Below are 21,507 nucleotides of genomic sequence, written 5' to 3'. Positions count from 1 at the left end.
TAATTATGATATTCATAATGGCCGAATCTTGGGCCTTTTGGACAAGCGCAGAATTCTGAGCATCATGCCTGACTGCAGGGTGCAAATGTCCGGTTTTATGCTTCGATAAGTTGACCTTGTTAGTTTTGACGTGATTGACAGTCAGGAAATTAAACATTCCAAAAAATCCAGTATCCAATATACATGACATTAATTAACCGGCTGCTGTAGACAGTCGTGTCTTTTATAAACGAATCTTCCTGGAGATTCTTTAGCGTCCATCACGTGGGAGCTGTCATCATACTGTTGAAGCCAGAGGGTTTAGTCTCATTCGAGACGTTCTCCTGTCTTTGGCTTTCTCGGCCTTTTTCGTGGCCAAAGTGTCCATCATCGACTCTTTGTATCTCTTCCACGTGTCTTCATCCTCGAGGAGATCCTTGGCGTCTTCCTCGGACACATATTCCTGCAACTGTCATGGAAGGGATGATATAAGATTTATAGTTCATTTCACTTTCCGGTAGCAAAAAATCCAAAAATAAAACATCCAGTATTCGTGTGGTATGCTTGCACAGTGTGCTTTAAAAATTAAAACTTCCAAAACATCGTTGGGATTTTCGATTTTAAAAAAGGGTTCAATCTAGGATAAAACGCATCAAATGTGTCAAATACTATAAAAATGATAGTCACAATGTAGCATGCAAGTTGAAAGGTTTTATATTCATTATCATCATTGCATACATAATGATATATTCATAACTATGAATTGCATAGTTACATAATTGTCTTAGCCTTTGTATAAAAACCAAACAAGAGGTACAATTGCGCCACCAAGATATGAGTATCGAGAGAAGCCTTCGAGATTAGTTTTTTCGGTAAGTCACAGAACCATGGACAAAGGGACTCGTCGCGAGATCTGACAAATGCAATTGAGAGGGGGTAAAGGCCAGTGAAAACTGACACAATAATCATGTTGGTAAGGTCGGAGAAAAGACAGTGCGCGTAGCAAAGTGACTGGAGAATATCGGTGAACTTATTGAAGGAACGAAGAAATATTTGACTAAGATCTAAGGATCAGCCTTGCCTGGTAAGACAAGAAGCCCTTCTTCAGGAACACTCCGGAAAGTTTTTTGAGGTAAGCTAGTATCCTCTGAGGAGAGCAGGCGATGAGAGCACATGCAAAATCATTTAGGATTTCGACAATGATGTCAAGTTTTGAACACGTGGTACTTACCATGCCCTCCAATTTCAGCAGCGTAAGCACCCCGGCGTGCTGGCGAAAGAACCGCTTGCTGATCGCGATCACTTCCGCTCCTCCACTTACCTGAGCAGTACAGATGGGGAGAAAATGCGAATAGACTTTAGACTTGCGGATATCAAATACCTGGTGTCAACTGATCTAATGCTGCCGTTAACCCTATATAACCGCATATTTTGAGACTAAATTTGCGACGTCCGGGTACACCTTTTTGAAGTTACATAATGTTTTGCATATGCATGTCAACCAAAAAACAGCTCAAATTCATGATATCGTGTGCAAATCCAATGCAAATAGTGGTTTTTTTTTTTGTTAAATTGATATAAATTAGATTATTTCAACTTTTAACCATTGAAATTAATCAATTCTAGTGTAGATAAGCCTGAAAAAGTGCCTGCAACAAATTTTGGCAAAAAACAATAGAAAACAAAAGGTCGAAAAAACAATAAAATACATAAGAAATTAACAAAACAATAAAAAACAAAAGAAATTGATTTCGATTGTGCTAATTTTTTTCAAGAAAATTGTTTGATGTGTCTTGAGGAATTCTAACACAACATTTAGCAATCCTCCAGTCTTTTTAATGGAGTTATAGGTGAAAATATGATTTCATGCACAAATTTGCATAATTAATTTATCAAAAATAGAAAGGCAATATTCTTCTATTGTATGACCATGTTATCTTGTAGTTTACATCCAGCTCTATCTTCAGGCAAAATTTCGCGGCGATCCCACGATCGGCGGCCGAGATCTGAAGGGGGGGTCAAATTGACCCCCCCCCCCCCCTCAGTAAAAACTTGGTCTCAAATAGCCCAGTTAGAATAGGGTTAAACCACTTGCCCTTTATTATCAGATACACGATGAATTAAGCACTGTGTTGATATGCTAACATATTTATGTATTATGAGGGCATTTTCATGCACTCAAGCACTATTCAGAGCTATTCCAGATGCTTTGTGTACTCAAAATAATGTTTTGGGAGGCTTTCATTTTTTTATGCTTTTGGTTTTTGAATGTTTTGGATTTCTTTAGAGAAGTTTCTCGTTCTTGAGCATTATAATTCATGATTACATAACAGTATTCATTTTGAACAAGTTAAATATTCATGTGACATACGCCATGTTTGATTTTCGGAATTAAATTAAATAACAACGACACCTAGTTATAAGATCAAAAAACTTGCTTTAATCCTTCCGTCGAGATGCTTTCATTGCAACTGATTGACAAATTGCCCTGCATCGACGTAAATAAGCACTGAATTGATCAGTGTTTTAGTAGTAGCCATGATAAAAATCACGGGCGTACATACTCGAGCGGGATTCGAACCCACGACCTCCTGATCACCGTCGATCACCTGATTTACGTCGATGCAAGACAATTTGTCAATCAGTTGCGACTTGCTTTAAGTTTAACACTAACAAGCTACTTGTGATATACAATACTCATGTACGTGAGAAAACATGTAAATACGTACATGAAATAATACAACATACATGGCATACATGTATCGGAGAATGATATGAATAATGGTTGTAAATCAATTTATTTAAATATGAAAAGGTGAATGTAATATTGTAGTCAAAATAAACTAAAGTAGGTAGCAGAAATTCCAGTCAAGTGTGGCTCCTTCTATCTTTGGCATGATTTACACAAGAAATGTAACACTGTAGCACATTCCTTGAACAAGATTGAACTACAAACTATAACTACAGAACAAAGAACCAAGTTGAGGCAACTCTTATAAACATAAAACCAAAGTGTACGAGCCATAATGTTTTTCTTAATTCATATTCACATTTTCATATTTCACATGATTTAATCCTGTTCCCAGTTCGATTTTCAAGAAGTCACATAATATTCAAATCAAAAGTATAACAATGAGTGATTAATCACTATCCCGTTTGATTAAGAATAATTAAGATTAATTCACATGATTCAAGAATAAATGGCTGCATCTTTAGTATCGGCTGATAGTTTATTGCAAGTGCACAGGTAAAAGTTTGCGAGTTTATAGTAACAAATGTATCAAGGTAATATCTTAGTCATTACATCCCCACGCAAATCATCAATAGGATAGAAACATGTGATAATAGGACAAGTATAATAATTAGGCATGTTAGATTTTGGTACGGCAGATTCTCGTCTATACCTAGATATCTGCAATTCAGTATACAGATTAAAATTGGGAGCATCTACTAAAAAATGCACATGCGCACATAATTAACAGTTATTAAGAATATAAATGCCGACTGTCAATTATATTCCCCTACTACTTGCCATACGACGAGATTCATTGTGATTAACAGATTTGAAAACTGACCGCTGGTGTAAACTCACCACACTCACTCCTGACGGCTCGACACGTAATGTTCCCGCGACCTCGTTCAAGCCCTAAAAATCGAGAAAACAGAGATAAAATCAAGTGTCCAATGATTACCCTTTCAAAATGTCACTTTTCAAAACAGGAACGACAACAACAAAAACAAAAACACTCGAGATGTCTCACTGTTAGAAGCCTACATGAAACGCAAATCGGAAACAACAGAGAATAGAAAGAGAGTGAAATTCGGTTATGCCTTTGGAGGTAATGGGACAAGATAAAAAGAGAACGTCAAACCGGGATGGTGGATACAAATATAGCTATGTATTCGACTGACCAAGGTTAAGGTGGGTGAAAGACCCCGAGGGACACTCACAAATATCTCTCCCGATTGCAGTTTCCCCAGCTGTAGGAAGACAGGTCGCTTGTGCTCGACACCTCTCTTCCTGTCCCGATGCCGTTTTCCCGCGGGATAACTCCGACTTCGCTGCCTCGTGTTGGCTCGGCTTATCGACGCGTCCGTGCGACTTCGCTCAGTGAGAAAGAGGCTATTCCTTCGCTGGCGGGAATGGGTCGCCTGCCTATTGGGTGACACACGTCCCTCTTGCTCGTCCATGAGAAGGCCGCTGCGGGCAAGGGGAGGGAGGTCTACGTAGGACATACTTGTCCGATGGGCGTAATTCCCGTGCTAGAATATCAAAAATGAAGGAAATGCAAATTATAAATGCCAAAGCCCATCCTGCCCTTAGTTTCACAGAACATTCCAAATTTCTTGTTTTTCTACTAGACTATAGGAGTAATGACTGTCCCATGATACTTGATCTCATCGCACTCAAGTGATTAGGCCTATATCATTTTATGATAATTCGCCTTTCTTCTATCAAAGGAGTGCCTCTCATCGATGAATCCCTTGATTTTATTTTGGAGCCTCTTTCAGGCAAGGTACTTCATATAATCGCATAATTATACGGTAGGGTGACATTTTGATAATGGTTTAGATAGATTTCCTCCAAACCCGCTCTGCTTGTGGGATTATACTTCTGGGCCCCGTTGCTAGAAACTTTGCGTTTAAACGCAACTTGCAACTGATTGTCAGTGACCATTCTGATTGGCTCAGGGTCTGCCCTATTAAGAAGATATGCATGCAACAATGATTTTGATTGGCCAGTGACAATCAGTTGCAAGTTGCGTTTAAACGCAAAGTTTCTAGCAACGGGGCCCTGGACACACAACTAAAGGGAAAATGGGTGCTGTTCGTTATTCCAAACTTTCGTTATTCCGAAGGTCCGTTATTCCGAAGGTTCGTTAATCCGAAACACACAAATTCCCTATACCTAGAGGTTCGTTAATCCGAAAATGAAAATGGGTTCGTTAATCCGAACATATTTATGGCATTATTCCGAAGGTTCGTTATTCCGAAAGTTCGTTAATCCGAAAATGAAATAGGGTTCGCTATTCCAAAGGCTCGTTTATCCGAAAATGAAATAGGGTTCGTTATTCCAAAGGTTCGTTAATCCGGAAATGAAATAGGGTTCGTCATTCCGAAGGTTCGTTGATCCGACAATGAAATAGGGTCCGTAATAAACCTTCGGAATAACGAGCTTTGTTTCATATTCGGATGAACGAACCTTCGGAATAACGAACCTTATTTCATTTTCGGATTAACGAACCTTCGGAATAACGAATCTTCGGAATATCGAACCTTCGGAATAACGAACCTTCGGAATAACGAACTGTAACGGACAAAATAGGGTCATATCGTCTCGTGTATCTGCTTGCTCAAGTTTCAAAGTGGTGCAAACTGCTTTGCATAAATTGACTAAAAAATCCAGGAGATGACTGAATTCTTGAGGACAGTGACGTCGTGGGAATCACCACATGCAAAGTCAGCTCTGGATAATCACCAAATGACCAGCTAAACCTCGCAACGTTATTCACAAGCAGACAGCTAGAAATCCCAGAATTATTACCCCTTTTCCCCTTACAGGATTTCCCAGCGGTAATCGTTCAATTTTCGACCGTCTAATGAGTAATAGTGCTGAGAAAGTAGTCCGGTAGAAGTTTTCCTTGGGCTCGAATCGCCTGAAGATTTAGCGATGTAACAAGGAGATTGAAAATGAAAACCAGAGTATTTTTGGTATGTGCCTACCGGTGATATCGATCTGGTATTTTCCCGCGAAAGTGAGGGAAGACCGATCGTTTGGCCATGGGGATTGACAGAGCCCTTCTCCGGAACATCTTCAGCCAGCGACGTACGGATCTATTCAGTATATTGTCAAATCAAATCGTTTTGAAAACAAAACAAAACAAAACAAAACAATTTTATGATTACAGAGTTCAGGATCCGATAACAACCAGTCACTTCAAAATTATCAGAATCACTATAACAGTTACGATTACATAACATTACTAATGTAGTGTACTCCCGTTATAACGAATTCCTCTGGACCGACGGTTTTCTTTCCTTATATCGAAATTTCGTTATAACCGAACAGTTGAGTGTGTAAAGATATATATAGTTGATAGTTTTGTGACCTGAGTTTTTACTTCGTTGTAACGAGAATTTCGTTATAACCGTAGTCCTCATAACGGGAGTGCATTGTATTGTATAACCATGACTACATATTTAAACAGTAACCAAAATAGCGAGTTTAAACGACGACCATCAAATAGCGAAATAGAAACTTTCCTACCCCCACCCCCACCCACAAGAAAGATATCTTAATGTAACAAGTAATCATAATGTGTTTGGTCTCTGATATTTTTACAGACGGTGTTACAAGACTACAAGGTAACAAATTTTCATTAGTCTTCATATTGTTATGACTGGAATAATTTTGTATAAAATCACTATAGTCAATATTTTGCAGTTTTATATGATAAACGTTTACTAGGATGGAACTGCACTTTAAAATCTTTTTTCCGCAAACACCATTTGATGCTGTTAAAGCGATCATATCTGTAATTGATGGTTTTTGTTAAAGCATTTCTTTCTCATATTTCTCTCTCTGCAGTTGCTGCGAAGATTAAACGCGATGATCAAACATGACTGGCTTACTTCAGGTAAATGTGATACACTGCTCCGGCGTTTTGCTACGTAGCGAGCGATACTTAGCTCGATCATTTCTGTGGAAAAGAAAAGGAAATGCAAACATAAAAACAGTACTGTCTCATTACATTGATTTTCTCTGATTAGCACTTAACGTTGTGTTTTGCTATCTGCAATATATTTCTTTTCCATTTCTATGCCGTGTAAAAGTCTACGAGACTTAATTATGTATTGCTTTGTTGTCTTTTTTTTGTTTTGTTTCTACCTTCACCCTTTCCTTATGACCCACTTCAAATCCTGTTTTGGTAAATAATTAATTCTCTGTAACATCCGGCAAGCTGTACAGGGAAGAGGGGTACTTATCCTGTGCCACTGGGACTCAAAATGCCGGTTTTTTTTTTTTTTCATCATCCCGGCTTTGCTTAAAACATTCCGCCCCGCTGCTTGTAATTAATATCGACATTCAATTCTTAATATTGATTCGGCCGAAGCACCGAGCTGTAAAATGTCTACAGCTTGTCGGCTGCGGTTACCGTTTGCGTGCGATGGTCGCCTTTGACGCTTGTTCTCCCCCAGCGGACCCCCGCCTACAAGAGGTTGAGTACTGTTGAAATCATCACTGGTGATCAGCTGCTTGCGTAGACAGTAACATTCCCCCTACAAACAAAACATAGATAGATTATAATTAGCTTTCTGAAGAAACCGGTGAGATGACGTTCTCAAATTACTAACTTGTCAGAGACAAACACGCTTCTTTCATTAGCGTATTCCTCTTAAACCTCTCCCCCTCTTTTCCCCCTCCTCCCATCTCCACCTCAACTACTGGCCTCCCTCTCCCCTTCCTGCCCCAACTACAGCTTGTTGCATTCTCGCCATCTTCCCCCCCCCCCTTCCTCCTCGCTCCTCCTTATCATCCTACTTGTCCCTTCCTGCCCCTCCGTTTCTCTCCTTTGCCTTATACGTACACTCATCCGCTCCTCTTCGCACCTGCCACCCTCTCCTCTACCTTCTCTCGCCTTTTGCTCTTTATCCTCATTTCCTGTTCCTTTTCCCTTCCCTCATCCTCTTCCTCCTCACCCTATCTCTGATATCTCCCCCTCTACCTTTCCGTCTTTTTCTTGCCCCCCCCCCCTCCGTTCTCCTACATTTCTTTCTGCACCAATTCCTCTAATTCTCCTCCGCTCATCCTCCCCATTTTCACACCTATACATTCCACGTGTACTAATCTACGATTCTTATCCTCTTCTTCTTCTCCCCCCTGTATCTCCTTTTCCATCTGTTCTTTTTTTCCCTTCTCTCTATTCCGCTTTTTCATTTTCTCCCTCGTTCTTGTCATCGTCCCGATTATCTCTTTCCTCTATAATGTCTCCTACTTTTCCACAGTTTTCTCCTCCGCCTTCTCTTTACCCCTAATCGTCTTCTATAGTCTTTCCGTTTCCTTCTTTCCTCTTCCATTAAAGGGATCGTACATTGTGAAACTTCGTGGACATAAGGATTGCGCGAGCGGTGCGCACACGCGCGGATTAGCTATAACGTGTAATTTCTCGCATCAAAAAACGTATCTCGATGATATATGTTGAAATATGTCATATTTCTTGTTGATGGCACGGAAGGGGGCGAAGCGATTTGAAAAGAAGACAAAATTTGCTTTCTTTTCATGTTATGATTTTCTCCAGAGAGTATTTATCTTCGCTGCTTTTCAAGTTTTAATTTGGCTAAGCATGTTCACTTTTTGTAAAAAGTCTATGGAAAATGACGAAATTTCCACGATTTCGTACGTACTCGCTGGTTTTCAACATCGATCAAATCAGAACCATATATCGTATCAACTTGGGGCGAAGTGTTTTGGATAGAGCAGGCTGTAATCTACATGACTATATAAAACCCATTGCTATTGGTTATTTAACTCCGCTGCTTTCTTAGGCTAAAACTACTGATCAATTGGAAAAACTGTCTCAAAAGTAGAAAACCTAGCGATGACGTAATGGGCGATACTATTCATCGCAAAGGGAGATGACCGGATGTACGTGGTATTGTACGTACGTACAGTCCATTGTCACTCACGCGAGAAGCCCGAATGTGACAACGGTGATCTTTCCCAAGGTATTTTAAAGAGGAATCCTCCTGTTTTGTCCGAAAAAAAAAACTTATTTCAACGGCCATGAAGGTGGTTAAAATGATCAAGTATGCTTTAAGATTGGTGGAAGCGTACATAATTTCATGAAAAAAATGTCTACATAGCCAGAAAATGAGGTAATGAATGAGGTCCTTAGGTAGCCAAACAATGAACGATCGGTTCGTTGCAATGAGTCCCACATGTATAAAGTTGCGTATGGTTAATTACAGTACTGTACGTACTGGCTTCCATCAGGGAGGTGGGGAGTCCCTGCTTTCATACTCGAGCTGTGGCTGTCTATGTAATCCTGAGGCATTTCAGGAAGCATTTTTGTCCGACAAAGCTGTCAGACAAATTTTCTCTCAGGCAATCAGATGCAAGGATTTCTGTAGCTTGTAACAGTGTGTCAGAAATTATGCTTCATCAAATGCCTCCATGCAATGCAGCGAACCCCTATTTTGATAATGGAAACGCCCCGTCTCTTTGCTATCTCCGTTCAAGCGTGAGATGAGTAAACAACGTGACCCGGTGACCTGAACGTGCACACACGTTGTTGCTCGGAAGGCTTGTGTCCAAAATTGGGGGAAAGTTTTCATAATGTAGTATTGGTTGAGACCTAATTTCAGGTTTCTAACTTTTTTTGATGAAATATTGAGAAACCTCTTATAAAATATGAAAGAGCATGTAATTCTATGAGGAATTGAACGTTTATTTGATGAAAATTGGTTTTGAAATGGCTGAGATATCTCAAAAAGAGTGATTCTAATTAAATGTGGGACCCACACTTTATTACGATCGCTTTGTTTTCTTTGTTTTTGGATGTTTCAATCATTCCATACCCGATTTTCATCAAATAAACTCTGAATTCCTCTTAAAATGGTATGCTCTGTGCTATAGCATAAGTGTTTTCTTGGTATCTCCCAAAAAGTTAAAAGCCCAATTCTTATCTCCACCAATACTGTACCATCCCTTTAAATCACTTGAACTTACACTCTCTCTCCTACTTACCGACATGACAAGATAAAGCCACTTGGTGCGATTTGCGTCCTCACACACCATCTTGTTTGGCCTGTGGAAACCACGTACAGATTTCACGAAAGTGATTCATAAGTAACGCTATCGCTTGTCTTCTATCAGCAATACTGAAGTCTAATAACTTCTCGGTAATATATATGTGTGGACCATTATGCTATTACCATCTTGTGTTTGCTTTAAGTTCGCATATGACTTTTAAACAGATTGAATTTAAGCCTGAATAAATGCATGTTTATGCCAGGCACGGGCAGTATTATCATCATTATTATTCTAAACCTCTATCTAGTCCCACGAGATGATTATTAATTATTAACTAGAAATCAACAGGAGTTCGTCTTGACATCTTATGAAGACGCTACCTTTCAAAGTTACTGTCCATTATATTTTCGTCTTCACAAGAGGGTCTAGCACGTGTCAGACAACGTTGACACATGTGATGAATATTGACAAGTACCTCAAATGAATTTCTGAACTACTTGATTATTTATACTTGTATATTGCTCGGTAATCCCTTAAAATGAACTCATAGAGCCTTGACAGTTCTGTGAAATCTCTTTGTCGATGAAGTTTTATGGAACCTGCCACTCCAAATATCTTAAGTACATTTCCATAGGGGTTTTTTTTCTCAGACCCATCAGAAGCACGAGATTGTCGTAAATATACACTCCAAGACATACGGTGCTTTTGTCATCTACATCAATTAATCTTCGAGAGTGTAAGCATTACAACATAACAAGTAATAAACAACTCTCATATCCCGAAATCATCTCGTCAGGTAGATATTTGCGATATGTTCATTGACTCGTAAGGTGATAATTTGGTGCTACTACATTGCAATGATAATCGTGGAAAACAACGGAAGGAAAATTTAATGCATTAAAAAAGATAAGCATGTACGATATTTGGACATCGCGGCAATATGAAGCTCAAGCTAAACACAAGGAATTTGTAAAATATGATATGATACCAAAGTGGATTTTGAGAAAGGTAAAGAATGCTACTAGAGTGTAGCTCACTTACGGGAAATACTTGGAACGTATTGCATCGGGATGGTTAAGAAATTCCTCCACAGGAAAATCTTGAAACATTGGCAGTGACCTGGTTGATAAAAAAAAAAAACTCAAACTCGATAAGCATATACCAAAAAACATGCCACTATTGAGATCGATACGATTTCATTTTTTGTAGCCCATTTGATAGCAATGTTTCTTGTTTCAACTGCATACTGAATGAAATTTCGTTATTAAAACATAAACACAAATGACAGCTGTTAAAGTAATCATAGAATATCTTTCAATGTTCACAATATTTTCAGATCAGTCTTACACATTCGTCATGTTCATGCTGAGCATAAAGGGGCCAAGTGAAAAGCGATCCTTGTAAGATGTTGATAATCAATAACTCTCTTTTTGCAAGGAAATGAAAAATTTCGAAATCCTTTCGTGTTATGTAAAATACTCATAATCTAAAAAACATAATTTCATGTATTTTTCCTTGTGCAATTTATAACTTATTGCGCCAATTCAACTCTAACAATGTCTTTTAAAAACAAAAAATACAACATAATTATATATATTTTCCCCCATGCAATTTATGTCTCATTGCGCCACCTCAATTCCAACAAGGTCTTTGTAGTTTCTTGATGCAAGGAGCACATTTTTCTAAAGGCCTTTTCTCTGAAATCTTGGGTGTCTAAAAATAAAGCAAAGTGGATCTAATGCCTAGCATGATCATGATTTTATAAGTGCTTAGACAGTGTCAGAACATTAATCTATGGGTGAAGTCGTTTATTCATACTCACATGTATACCCCCTCCCTTAGAAATTGCCTTGTTCAAGGAAAGAACAATTTTAAACCTTTATTGGTGCTATCGTAATACGCTCAACGTGAATAACCATAATAACCATAATAACTGGATATTTCGTCTCCTTTTTTGTATTCCCTTTCGTGTAGCTGGTATACAAATATTGCATAATCGACACCTTGAGGAAAATTGCAGCAATTCTAATCAGTGTCATCACATAAACTGGGGCACTCTCGAACAAGATTCTATGAAAGCATACGTGTTATCATCTCTTTCAATATCACGGCAAATTTTTTGTTTTGTTTTAAGGGCGTGTCGCAGACTCTTACATATATCAGTGGATATATTATATTCATATATACTATATAAATATCAGCGACTTTTATGCACAGAAGTACATCATCATTGTTATTATTAAAGATATCATATAAAAGAAGAATTTCTCTTTAACGTTGACGTTGACATATAAAGGGCACCCAAATTTTATCAGCACATTATGAAACATAACAAAACAAAAATTTCCAGAGATGTGTGTATATAAAAATGCACAATCAAATGACAATACAGAAATATTTTACCTGAGGAAACCGAGTGGAGGGGGATCCGGTGGATCAATGAGGTACAGGAAATCCTGCGATATTAATGACATGAATGATAATTTGAATTATTTCTATTTACATCATATCGTTGCTTGTTTGTTTGTTTTTAGATGGAAAGGTACAAACTGACCGGAGCATCGTTTGTGTTTTTGTTTCATTGATCAAAATAGACGAATTAGTCGTTTCAGTCTTTACATATGACTAATGCCTTAACTTTAAAACTTTGTTATTAATCAAATAGATGTTGTCTTAACAGAATTAACAATAGCTCGTCTTCTTCCATGAGAAGGCTGTTGTTTACTATCTAGTTTATGTATTTTCTGAATTTCTTCTACGAAATTATCTATCTATGGAGCTACAAGCGTGGCTTATGACAGGAAGTAAACCTTCAATCCTGTCAACCAGATACAAATTAAAGGGAGAGTTGATTACGTAATAACGTATTTCATGTTACCCTTTCAATAATTTTAGCCTCGTCTAACGATGGCTCCCTCCTCTCTCTCCATTTTTTTCTCTCTCTCTCCTTCCAGACTGTAGGTCCTCGTGTTTAATTTCCCAGTACATCATTGTCAACTGAGCAAGTCATCTTTCTTAATTGGCTGGAATAAGGCCAACGCAAACACCGATCTGTCATTAATATACTAGTTGTTTACGTTGCGATTTATCTTTATTGTCTATTTTGAGGTTTCATTTCATTCCGTTTCGTTTGTTTATTGAAGCACGCAACAAGATTCAGACAAAGGCAGTTTTCATCATGTCCGTGCCCAGATGAAAACAAATACAAATATACAATACAATAAAAGAACTAGAAAAAATCAATTATTACAAATAAATTAGCAAAAGTGTTAATCAACAACATGGTAATGGTAATTCTTCGTTTTTGGTGTACTCACATCAATTTCCAGGATCAAGACTTCCAAGTTTCCTTTACACACCATGTGACATTGACTTGGGGCGCACTTTTCTAGGTCTTCCCTCTGCAAGTGATGGGGAATATTATTTTGAATTAGACAGATAAGGTGCCACGTAGATTAAAAGTCCTGTTTATATACCTTTGGGAGCAGTGATTTAAAAATGTTCAAGATATCACTTTTGATGCATATGTGTAGGTCAGTTGAATCACAAAACATCCTACCATATAATATTTTTGCAATAAAGCCTAAAATATAAGGAGATTTCACTATTTTTCTCATTAAACCATAACTGTAGACGGTTTAGTCTGGAAACATTTTTATCATAACTATTGTTCACATTTTGTATATTTAACAATACTTAACATCGATTACACTGGTTAAAATTTTCACATTGGTTGTGTCTATGCCTAACGCACATTTTAGAACTACAGTTGTATTTTGAAACAATAATGTCGGGTTTTTGTTTCATCTGCAAAATGGTAAATTTATGCCTTTAAAGAGGAAAGGAGGTAGTCCAATACTTGCTCGGTCATGGTTCATAAAAACGTGTAATAAGAAAGGCAGGTTGCCTGCATGCAGACTTGGGGAAGCATATCGCGTTTTCATGTAGGCCCGAATAGGAATGAAATAATCTCGACACGGAGATTCTAGATGTAGACACGAAAATTAGCAGGGGATCCATTATACAGGGATATTGTGAATTCATTGAAATAAGGAACTCCGGTTTTTGTATTTGTTTGTTTTTTGTAACAATGTCTCTACATTTTAAGCATAATTGATTCCTGATGTAGATACAGGAGTCTGCACTATCTAGACGGGGCAGACTTTACAAGATTCATTGAAACCAAAGCAGGATTTTGGGATTGTGTGTTTGTTGTGATTGTTTTTGTTTTTAAATGATTTTTATTTTTGAAAATGTCTATCCGTCTCAAAGTTCTGAAAGAGCAATAAAATATTCCTAAGAGATTTAGGAGCTATAAAACACTCACCAGAGATTGTTAAAACAGGAAATAGGCGAATGCTATCCACCTCAATTTTGAAGTTAAAACTAGAAAAATGAAAAATAATAAAGCAAAGTATCTCTTTTCTATCTAGGAGACTCGAACGGCTTCGGTAACTCCCTAAAATTTCATACTCTAAGTTAAAAAAAAAGAAAAAAAGATCAGTCCGACTGATTTGACAGATTTCATAAAAGAGCACTGCTGATATCTTTGAAAGACGACTTGTATTTCGAAAAGGTGATGTACGTACTGAATATTAAGTCATTAAAAGTTCTTGGAATCAACTCCGATAGCCAGTATATAAATTTGAAGACACTACTCATACGCTCAACGTCACACACACGCGTGCACGCACGCACGCACACACACACACACACACACACAAGCACAACACATTATATATCATAGTGATAATTGTGCTTACCCGCGTGAAATGTCCTCTTTTCAAGGTGCCCAGTGCTTTTGTCACCTCCCCACTTTGAAGTTTGTACGTGCGTAGTAGCCGAACTATTTTTTTTTTCAAGATTTAGAAAAAAAAACAGACAAAAAGATAATGACGTTTATAATTTATGCGTTATGATACTCAAGAATGCTTAAATGCATAACAAATTTCAATTCTATACTGAGCTCTACTTAAAATGGGGACAAAATGAAAAATGAACGTGTGGATTTGTGGTTTCTCTTTGCTTAATATATACTCTCATTTTCATGACTATAATAAAGGAATATTTCACTTATTTATCATAAATATTGATATGATTACTATTCCTGTCAGCACTGTACCAGTATTATTCTTTGTTCACAGTCATCAGTGTCAGCAGCACAATCATTATCAATTTTCTTCTCTTTTCTAGCCATCATCCTTTATCTCGAACCATTTAGAGTTAGTGATAATCATATTTCCTCGAAATTCTAATCAATTCTGTTGTCATCATGATCTTCCTTTGATGCTAATTTGTCACCTTGGCCTGATATGATGTAGTAGAAACGATGCGGCTTGCTCCCCTGGTAAGCCAGGACCCTCCCGTCGTCGTAGCACTCGTAGCCGACTCGTCGGCATAGCTCGCTCTCGACCTTGGTGGGGAACATCTGGAAGGCCCTGATCGTACGCAGCTTCAGAGCAATCTGGTCGTGATTAAACAGCACGTGCTATTCGTAATTGGCATTTATTTCATTTTTCATTCCATTTTCATTTTATTTCAACACGGTAATAAAATGGAAACTTGCTCAGGCATCGGCTGTTATTATGCAAGTCCGTGCTAGTACCATCGGTGAAATTGTTTTGTCATTGACATTTTATCAGTATTAGTTTACAATTACAATTTTTTATGATTACACCATGACATCTTATATCATAGTTTATTGATATAATTATCGTCAGTACTTATTTATATTATTGTCATCATCATCGTCAAACTATATCATCTCAACTATTTCTGTTATTAAAATCACCGTAAGCTGTGGTAGCGATGTACATCAGTAACGTCATTGATATGGTATTTCGTGCTATCATTATCACTTATTTTGGTGTAAGGGTTATTGGAATCTAAATTGCATCCTTTTTTAAGGTAGCCAATTGTGTTCAAGTAACAAATCAATGAATCAAATTTCAATAAAGTGCTTCAGGTTTGAAATAAGAGGGAAAATGGGAGAAACAAATGTGTGTATATATATATATATATATATATATATATATATATATGTATATATATATATATATATATATATATATATATATATATATATATATATACGTATATACATATATATACATATATTCAACAGTGACCTCATATCGAATTCTTGTTATTCGTTTGATTAAACGTTCCAGGAAACGCCCGGTGAACTCCCTTTAGCATTGGTGAAAGAATGTCCTTTTTGATTTCGCTGTGGATTTTTTTTTTTTTTTTTTGCCTATAGATACGCATGATTGACAATTATCCCTCACCTACAGAATATTTTATCAGATTGCCTCGTAAGGTTGAAACTCGTTGTGTCGTATGTTTAGGACATGTAAGAAATACCAGACAACGTAAGTTGTGTCTATACCAATGTATACACATTGGCCGTACCCTTTCGAGTTGTTCTTGTGTTCTGTACTTTGGCTGCGTTCTGAAGTGACACTGAAATTCAGTACCAATCTGCAAGAAAAAGAGAGAAGAGAATGATCCGACTTCACAAAAGGGAATACCTTTCATTTCAATATTACATTCTGCATCAAAGACAATGGGAATGTTAAATTTCGGCTTTTCTCAAGCAACGGAATAGTCAAAGAAGCGAAATATTGACTAATTTGACTAATTTGATTTTTTTTTTAAAACAGGAATAGATTATGAAATAATGATAATTGGTTCTTATAAGAAAGTGAGATTCTTTATTCTTCCGTTGTACATCTTGAACTGACTCGACAAAACTTTGACCATTGTTGTTGGCACGAAAATACGTTGTAGATGTGACATCCATCGTACACAATGTCTGAAGAGCCATTTTGAAATAAATATCCCCACAAGGTTTCCTTGACGATTTGAGATTTTCGAGTTTATAGCCTAGGATGATACACTTTGATGTAAACAATAAACTATTTTGGTTGCGGTTACATTATTGTCACTGATATACTTTTTTTTTTCCAATCTTCCATCATTGAAAAAAGTTGAAGGTCATGGAACTTCGTCATTATTCAACTATATGTTGCAGGCCAAATATGTTTGGCTTCCTTGAGGTCAAGTTAACGAACCAAAGGGGAACTGACCACTGTTTTTGTAGGATTTTTGCTGGCATTTCCCGAGGCTTTAGCCTTCATCCATGAGTGGGCGTAGTCGTCAGACTGCACGTGCGAGTCCAGTGGACCACGTACCGGCCCAGTCTGGACGTACCTACAATAAGTGGCAGCAAAGTGTGACAGACGCATTAGTAAAATATTATGAATGTTATACCTATCATAATATATAGAAAAGAGAAATACATAAATAAGGACAGAGCTTCTTAATGAATGTCAATGAAATAAGCATCTTTTCTTCTTTTTTATGGTTGGAAAAGATTTAGTAGTGTACTTATTCCATTAAAATATTGCGTCAAGAAACTTTGGAAAATGTACCATGTATAAAACAAAACAAAAACGACGCGCACACTTCTGACACCAGCAACCAGCAACCAAAAGGCATGGGTGAATAGTCTCCAAAACAGGAGAGATTTTTTTTTTGTCCGATTGTGTCTAATTGTTGGATTTTTTTTTTTTTTGTTCCAGAATCTTTATCATATTATTGCATTATTCATCATACAACTAAAACCAGTCAATGGTCTCTGTATTGCTTCAATACACATCAGGAGTCGCGTAAGGCAAGGTCCTTTTAGGCTGGTTATTACGTAATATAAAGTAAGAATCCTTCAGCTAATCTTGCCATCCTATAGTTCGCGTGAATACATGTTGTCATAATTTAACGCTTTCATCACCACCACTTGAACACGCCATTGGCATTGTATACCAGCAACTTGAGAAAGGCGACACCTCGTCGTCGAAACTGTCACAAGTAAATACAACTTTTGGCGTGTCTAGAGATCGTTCATTTTCAGTGTGAAAAAATCGCAAAATTATCAACATCTTCAGACTTAACTGCTCCCTGGTCACTACCTGACACTTTAATTATACTTATTGTAAAGAACATAATAATACCTCTTCACTTTATACATAATGATAAGGGAAGAACATGAAAACATGACGCAAATCTCTCGTTTGAAGAGGCTACACCCCAGTAAATAATGCCAGTGCATATCTTGGCAATCAATGACTTAAAGTCAAAGATATAAAACACCTGTTTCTTGACCCTGGCCTAATCTAAGCATCAGTCATCGCCACAGCACCACAGGAGGGGGGGGGGGGGGCACCGCGAGAGGAGGAGATTGTTTTGGTTTTGGCATGGGCTATGTAGCTCCATGGTGCGTGTGTGTGTGTGTGTGTACGTGTGTGTGTGTGAGTGTAGACATTCAGCGTATGCAGACAGAGCATGCCTGTACTGCAGTGACTGGAACAATTGTCATTCCATTTTGTCTCCCCCCTTCTCCCTCCCCCATCTCTCCCCCCCCCCCCTCTCTCTCTCTCTCTCTCTCTCTCTCCCTTTCTCTTTCTCAGCAGGATGATTGTAACCAGGGAGGTAGTCTCACCTCCCCGTTGTAACTCACTGCCAAATAGCACATTGTCAGCACCGGCAAACTGGCAATGCTCTCCTTCTTATTCATGTATTTTCGTTATTTACGGGTCAATTTTTTTTCGTTCGAAATGTAAAATGGATGACCATAGAATTTCTCAATAGAATATAAAATTGAAAACTTTAGAAAGGATAGAGAAAATTGAGTTCACTTTGAATGGGCTGCCACAGGCAGATATCCTTATCATGCTCTTACGTAATACGACAGCTGCTTTCTCAATGATCCAGTCAGCAGGCTGTTGTAACCAGGGAGGTAGTCTCACCTCCCCTTTTGTAACTCACTGCCAAATAGCACATTGTCAGCACCGGCAAACTGGTAATGCTCTCCTTCTTATTCCTGTATTTTCGTTATTTACGGGTCAATTTTTTTCGTTCGAAATGTAAAATGGATGACCATAGAATTTCTCAATAGAATATAAAATTGAAAACTTTAAAAAGGATAGAGAAAATTGAGTTCAATTTGAATGGTCTGCCACAGGCAGATATCCTTATCATGCTCTTACGTAATACGACAGCTGCTGGAGTCATCAAACCCTGGCTTGGCCTCCAGGTTTGTCACGCCGAGCAGAAAGTTTATTTGCAATGGACAAGTACTTCGACTCCCAACTCTCAAACGACAAATAAACGCACCCCACTTTGGAAAAAATCGGCTGGGGTCTCGCCTCAAACGAGAGATTGACGGCATGACATTTCTACATGCTGCAGTTCTCCCTCCCCCCCCCCCCCTGTTTCTTTCAAAGGTTATAAGAATTACTTTGTTTCGATACTTTTAGTGCAGATTAGATTTTTACATTGATTGTATACTCACCTCCTTCTTCGCCGATAGATGGTGACAGCAATCAGCACCAACTTAATGGCGTTGCGGAACATAGCGGCAGGATGAAACTGTTTGTTTGGGTAAAACCAAAGAAGAATTCGGAGTTATTGAAGAGAAAGAAGCGTTCCCACCCCCCTGCATTGACAAGCATTTTATCGTTGACTCCAGCATGTGAATTCTCTCCAATTCAAAGCACGATAGCTTTAGCGTTCGAATCACGTTCTGTCACAGTGGGGTAATAAAGCTCAGTAGCGGTAATACATAGTAATTAGAGAAGAGTTAATCCTAACCAGCTTGATGATTTAAATATAAACATTAATAATGCAGTCACCAATACCTTTGTTTGTAGATCTGATCTCCTGAAGCGTTTGAAGGTACCCGGTGTCATGATAGAGAATTCCTGAAAGAGAGGGAAAGAGTAAGAAACATAGATAACAAAACGCACAACCAGTCACGCAAAGATATTAGTGCAATGACCCTCTTCCGTCCATCTTGATTTTCCCTCCTCCTCCTCCTCCTCCGTCTTCTTCTCGTTCTTCTACTTCTACATCTTCTTTGTATTATTGTTATTTTCTTATAGGTGTTTCCTTATCTAATGATAACGATAATTAATTACTAGCAACATTGACACTGTTACAGCAGTAGCAAAAAGTTATCCATAATACCAGCTAGTGCCAGCGATGGAAGTAGTGGTTTAGTTACATCATTGTTATCACCATCATTTATTATAATAGTGATGATAGTGATAATGATAATCCATGTAGTTGTACAAGAAGAAGAAGAAGAAGAAGAAGTAGTAGTAGTAGTAGTAGTAGTAGTAGTAGTAGTAGTAGTAAAGTAGTAGTAATATTAATAACAATGATAGTGATAGCAACAATAATAGTAATAATAACAATGTTTATTATTATCATCATTACTATTATTATTATCATCATCATCATCGTAATCACCAACGTCACCATCATCATCGCTACCCCTGCATGTCTGTATTCATTTTCTCTAAGACAAAAATATGTTTATATGTCTGTGTATCTGTTTGTCTCTCTTGCGTGTCTCACCCTGACTTTGTTCCTGAGAGGAGTTTGGAGCCTTCCCATAGTTCCCGCCTTGGCATTGCGGGGCGTGACCATCTCGTGCACCTCCAGGAGCCGGTTGTCAATGGTATCCATGGCGTCTTCCTCTGTGTTGGTATACCAAGCAGGAGAGGGAGGAGATGGTATCACATTCAGGTTATTCGTGATAATTATTACTTCATAATTTTTTACTTGATAATCATTACTTCATTATTTTTACACTCCTTTGACGAATTTGCAACTACCACATATACGGGGAATGGTAATTACAGAAGGCACAGTGTTAGTCTATCTCACACCATGTGAGGGTGTCCGCATTACATTTTCTTTCTCGAACTTTATAAAACGCAGGACGACAAATTTAACTACGTTGGTAATTCAAGTCGTTCAATTCAAAGGCAATTCAAATTGTATGAACGTAATGTTTAAAAGTTTGAAATATTTTGCAAAAGAACAAACAAATAACAACTGTGATATGGCTAATAAAAGCTTAGACTTCATTCAATTTTGAAAGATAGTCCTGTCTACATGGTCTATGAAGCTGTAACACTTGACATCGCATTTGCAATGTATTTAAGATACTTTATGCGTTGGCAACATCTTGTTATTTTCCAGTATTTGCCCTTCTTTATAGACAACTGAAAAAGCGAGCTTGATCAAGATTGTTTTCTTGTATGTTTTTCTTCATTGACTTCTGAGTGAAGTGCAGGGCCATGATAATGTCTGATGCGCTAACACTGTTGTAAGGGAAGTATCATACGAAACAGTATTGTATGAGCAGTAGGTAGCACAAAATACGCGTGACAGCTTTACTGTGTTACTGTTCGCATTCCAGTGATTGAAATGCTAGTAGCCTTTATTCTTTACCCAAACCAACATTGATGTGTTCATGACATAATTTTTCTCACGTCATTTGGCCGCCAACGCATGCACGCAAATGAGACCATGGTCGACAATATCGTCCTCGAAAAAGAAAAAGAAGAGCAAAAAGTGAGGGAGAACGAGGGGAAGAAAAGGGGAGAGCAGTACATAGGGAGGGAGAGAGTGAAAGTGGTAGAGAGAAAACAAAGGAACTCACTTCTGTCATACTGCTCTTTACCAATGTCCTCCCACCACCGCCGAAAGTGCGCCCTGTACGCCCCCGAGTCGACCTCGGGGTACGGTCGGCGAGATCTACTTCTACTCCTTGAAGAGCGCGTGGCCGACCTCTCGTCGATCTGGGGCAGCTGCAGCGTCATAGTCGACATCGTTTGGTGCTGAACACTTAACGAATTCATCTCCCTTGCCTCGAATTCTATCACTTGCTTGCGAAAACTAGCCTGTCTGGCTCAGTTAGTGATCAA

At 38.1% G+C, this 21,507-nt stretch overlaps 1 protein-coding gene across 1 annotated transcript; it reads right to left on the bottom strand.

Moving 5' to 3' along the window:
• Positions 1-277: 277 nt before the first annotated feature.
• Positions 278-21,441, bottom strand: LOC140234574 (uncharacterized). The gene is made up of 19 exons (XM_072314592.1): positions 21,243-21,441; positions 20,150-20,271; positions 19,429-19,491; positions 19,083-19,159; positions 16,822-16,945; positions 16,145-16,213; positions 15,035-15,197; positions 14,497-14,579; positions 13,051-13,134; positions 12,137-12,189; positions 10,775-10,852; positions 9,728-9,788; positions 7,137-7,260; positions 6,613-6,680; positions 5,704-5,814; positions 3,931-4,242; positions 3,572-3,625; positions 1,211-1,300; positions 278-448 (listed from the first exon to the last, which is right to left on the bottom strand). The coding sequence occupies exons 1-19, from the start codon at positions 21,439-21,441 to the stop codon at positions 278-280; spliced, it is 2,106 nt and encodes a 701-aa protein (XP_072170693.1).
• Between the last annotated feature and the right edge of the window lie 66 nt (positions 21,442-21,507).

Source organism: Diadema setosum, chromosome 11 (genome assembly GCF_964275005.1).
Source record: "Diadema setosum chromosome 11, eeDiaSeto1, whole genome shotgun sequence".
Taxonomy (NCBI): Eukaryota; Metazoa; Echinodermata; class Echinoidea; order Diadematoida; family Diadematidae; genus Diadema; species Diadema setosum.
Note: the sequence above shows the minus strand (reverse complement) of the source record. Positions and strands in the feature narration are given on the sequence as shown.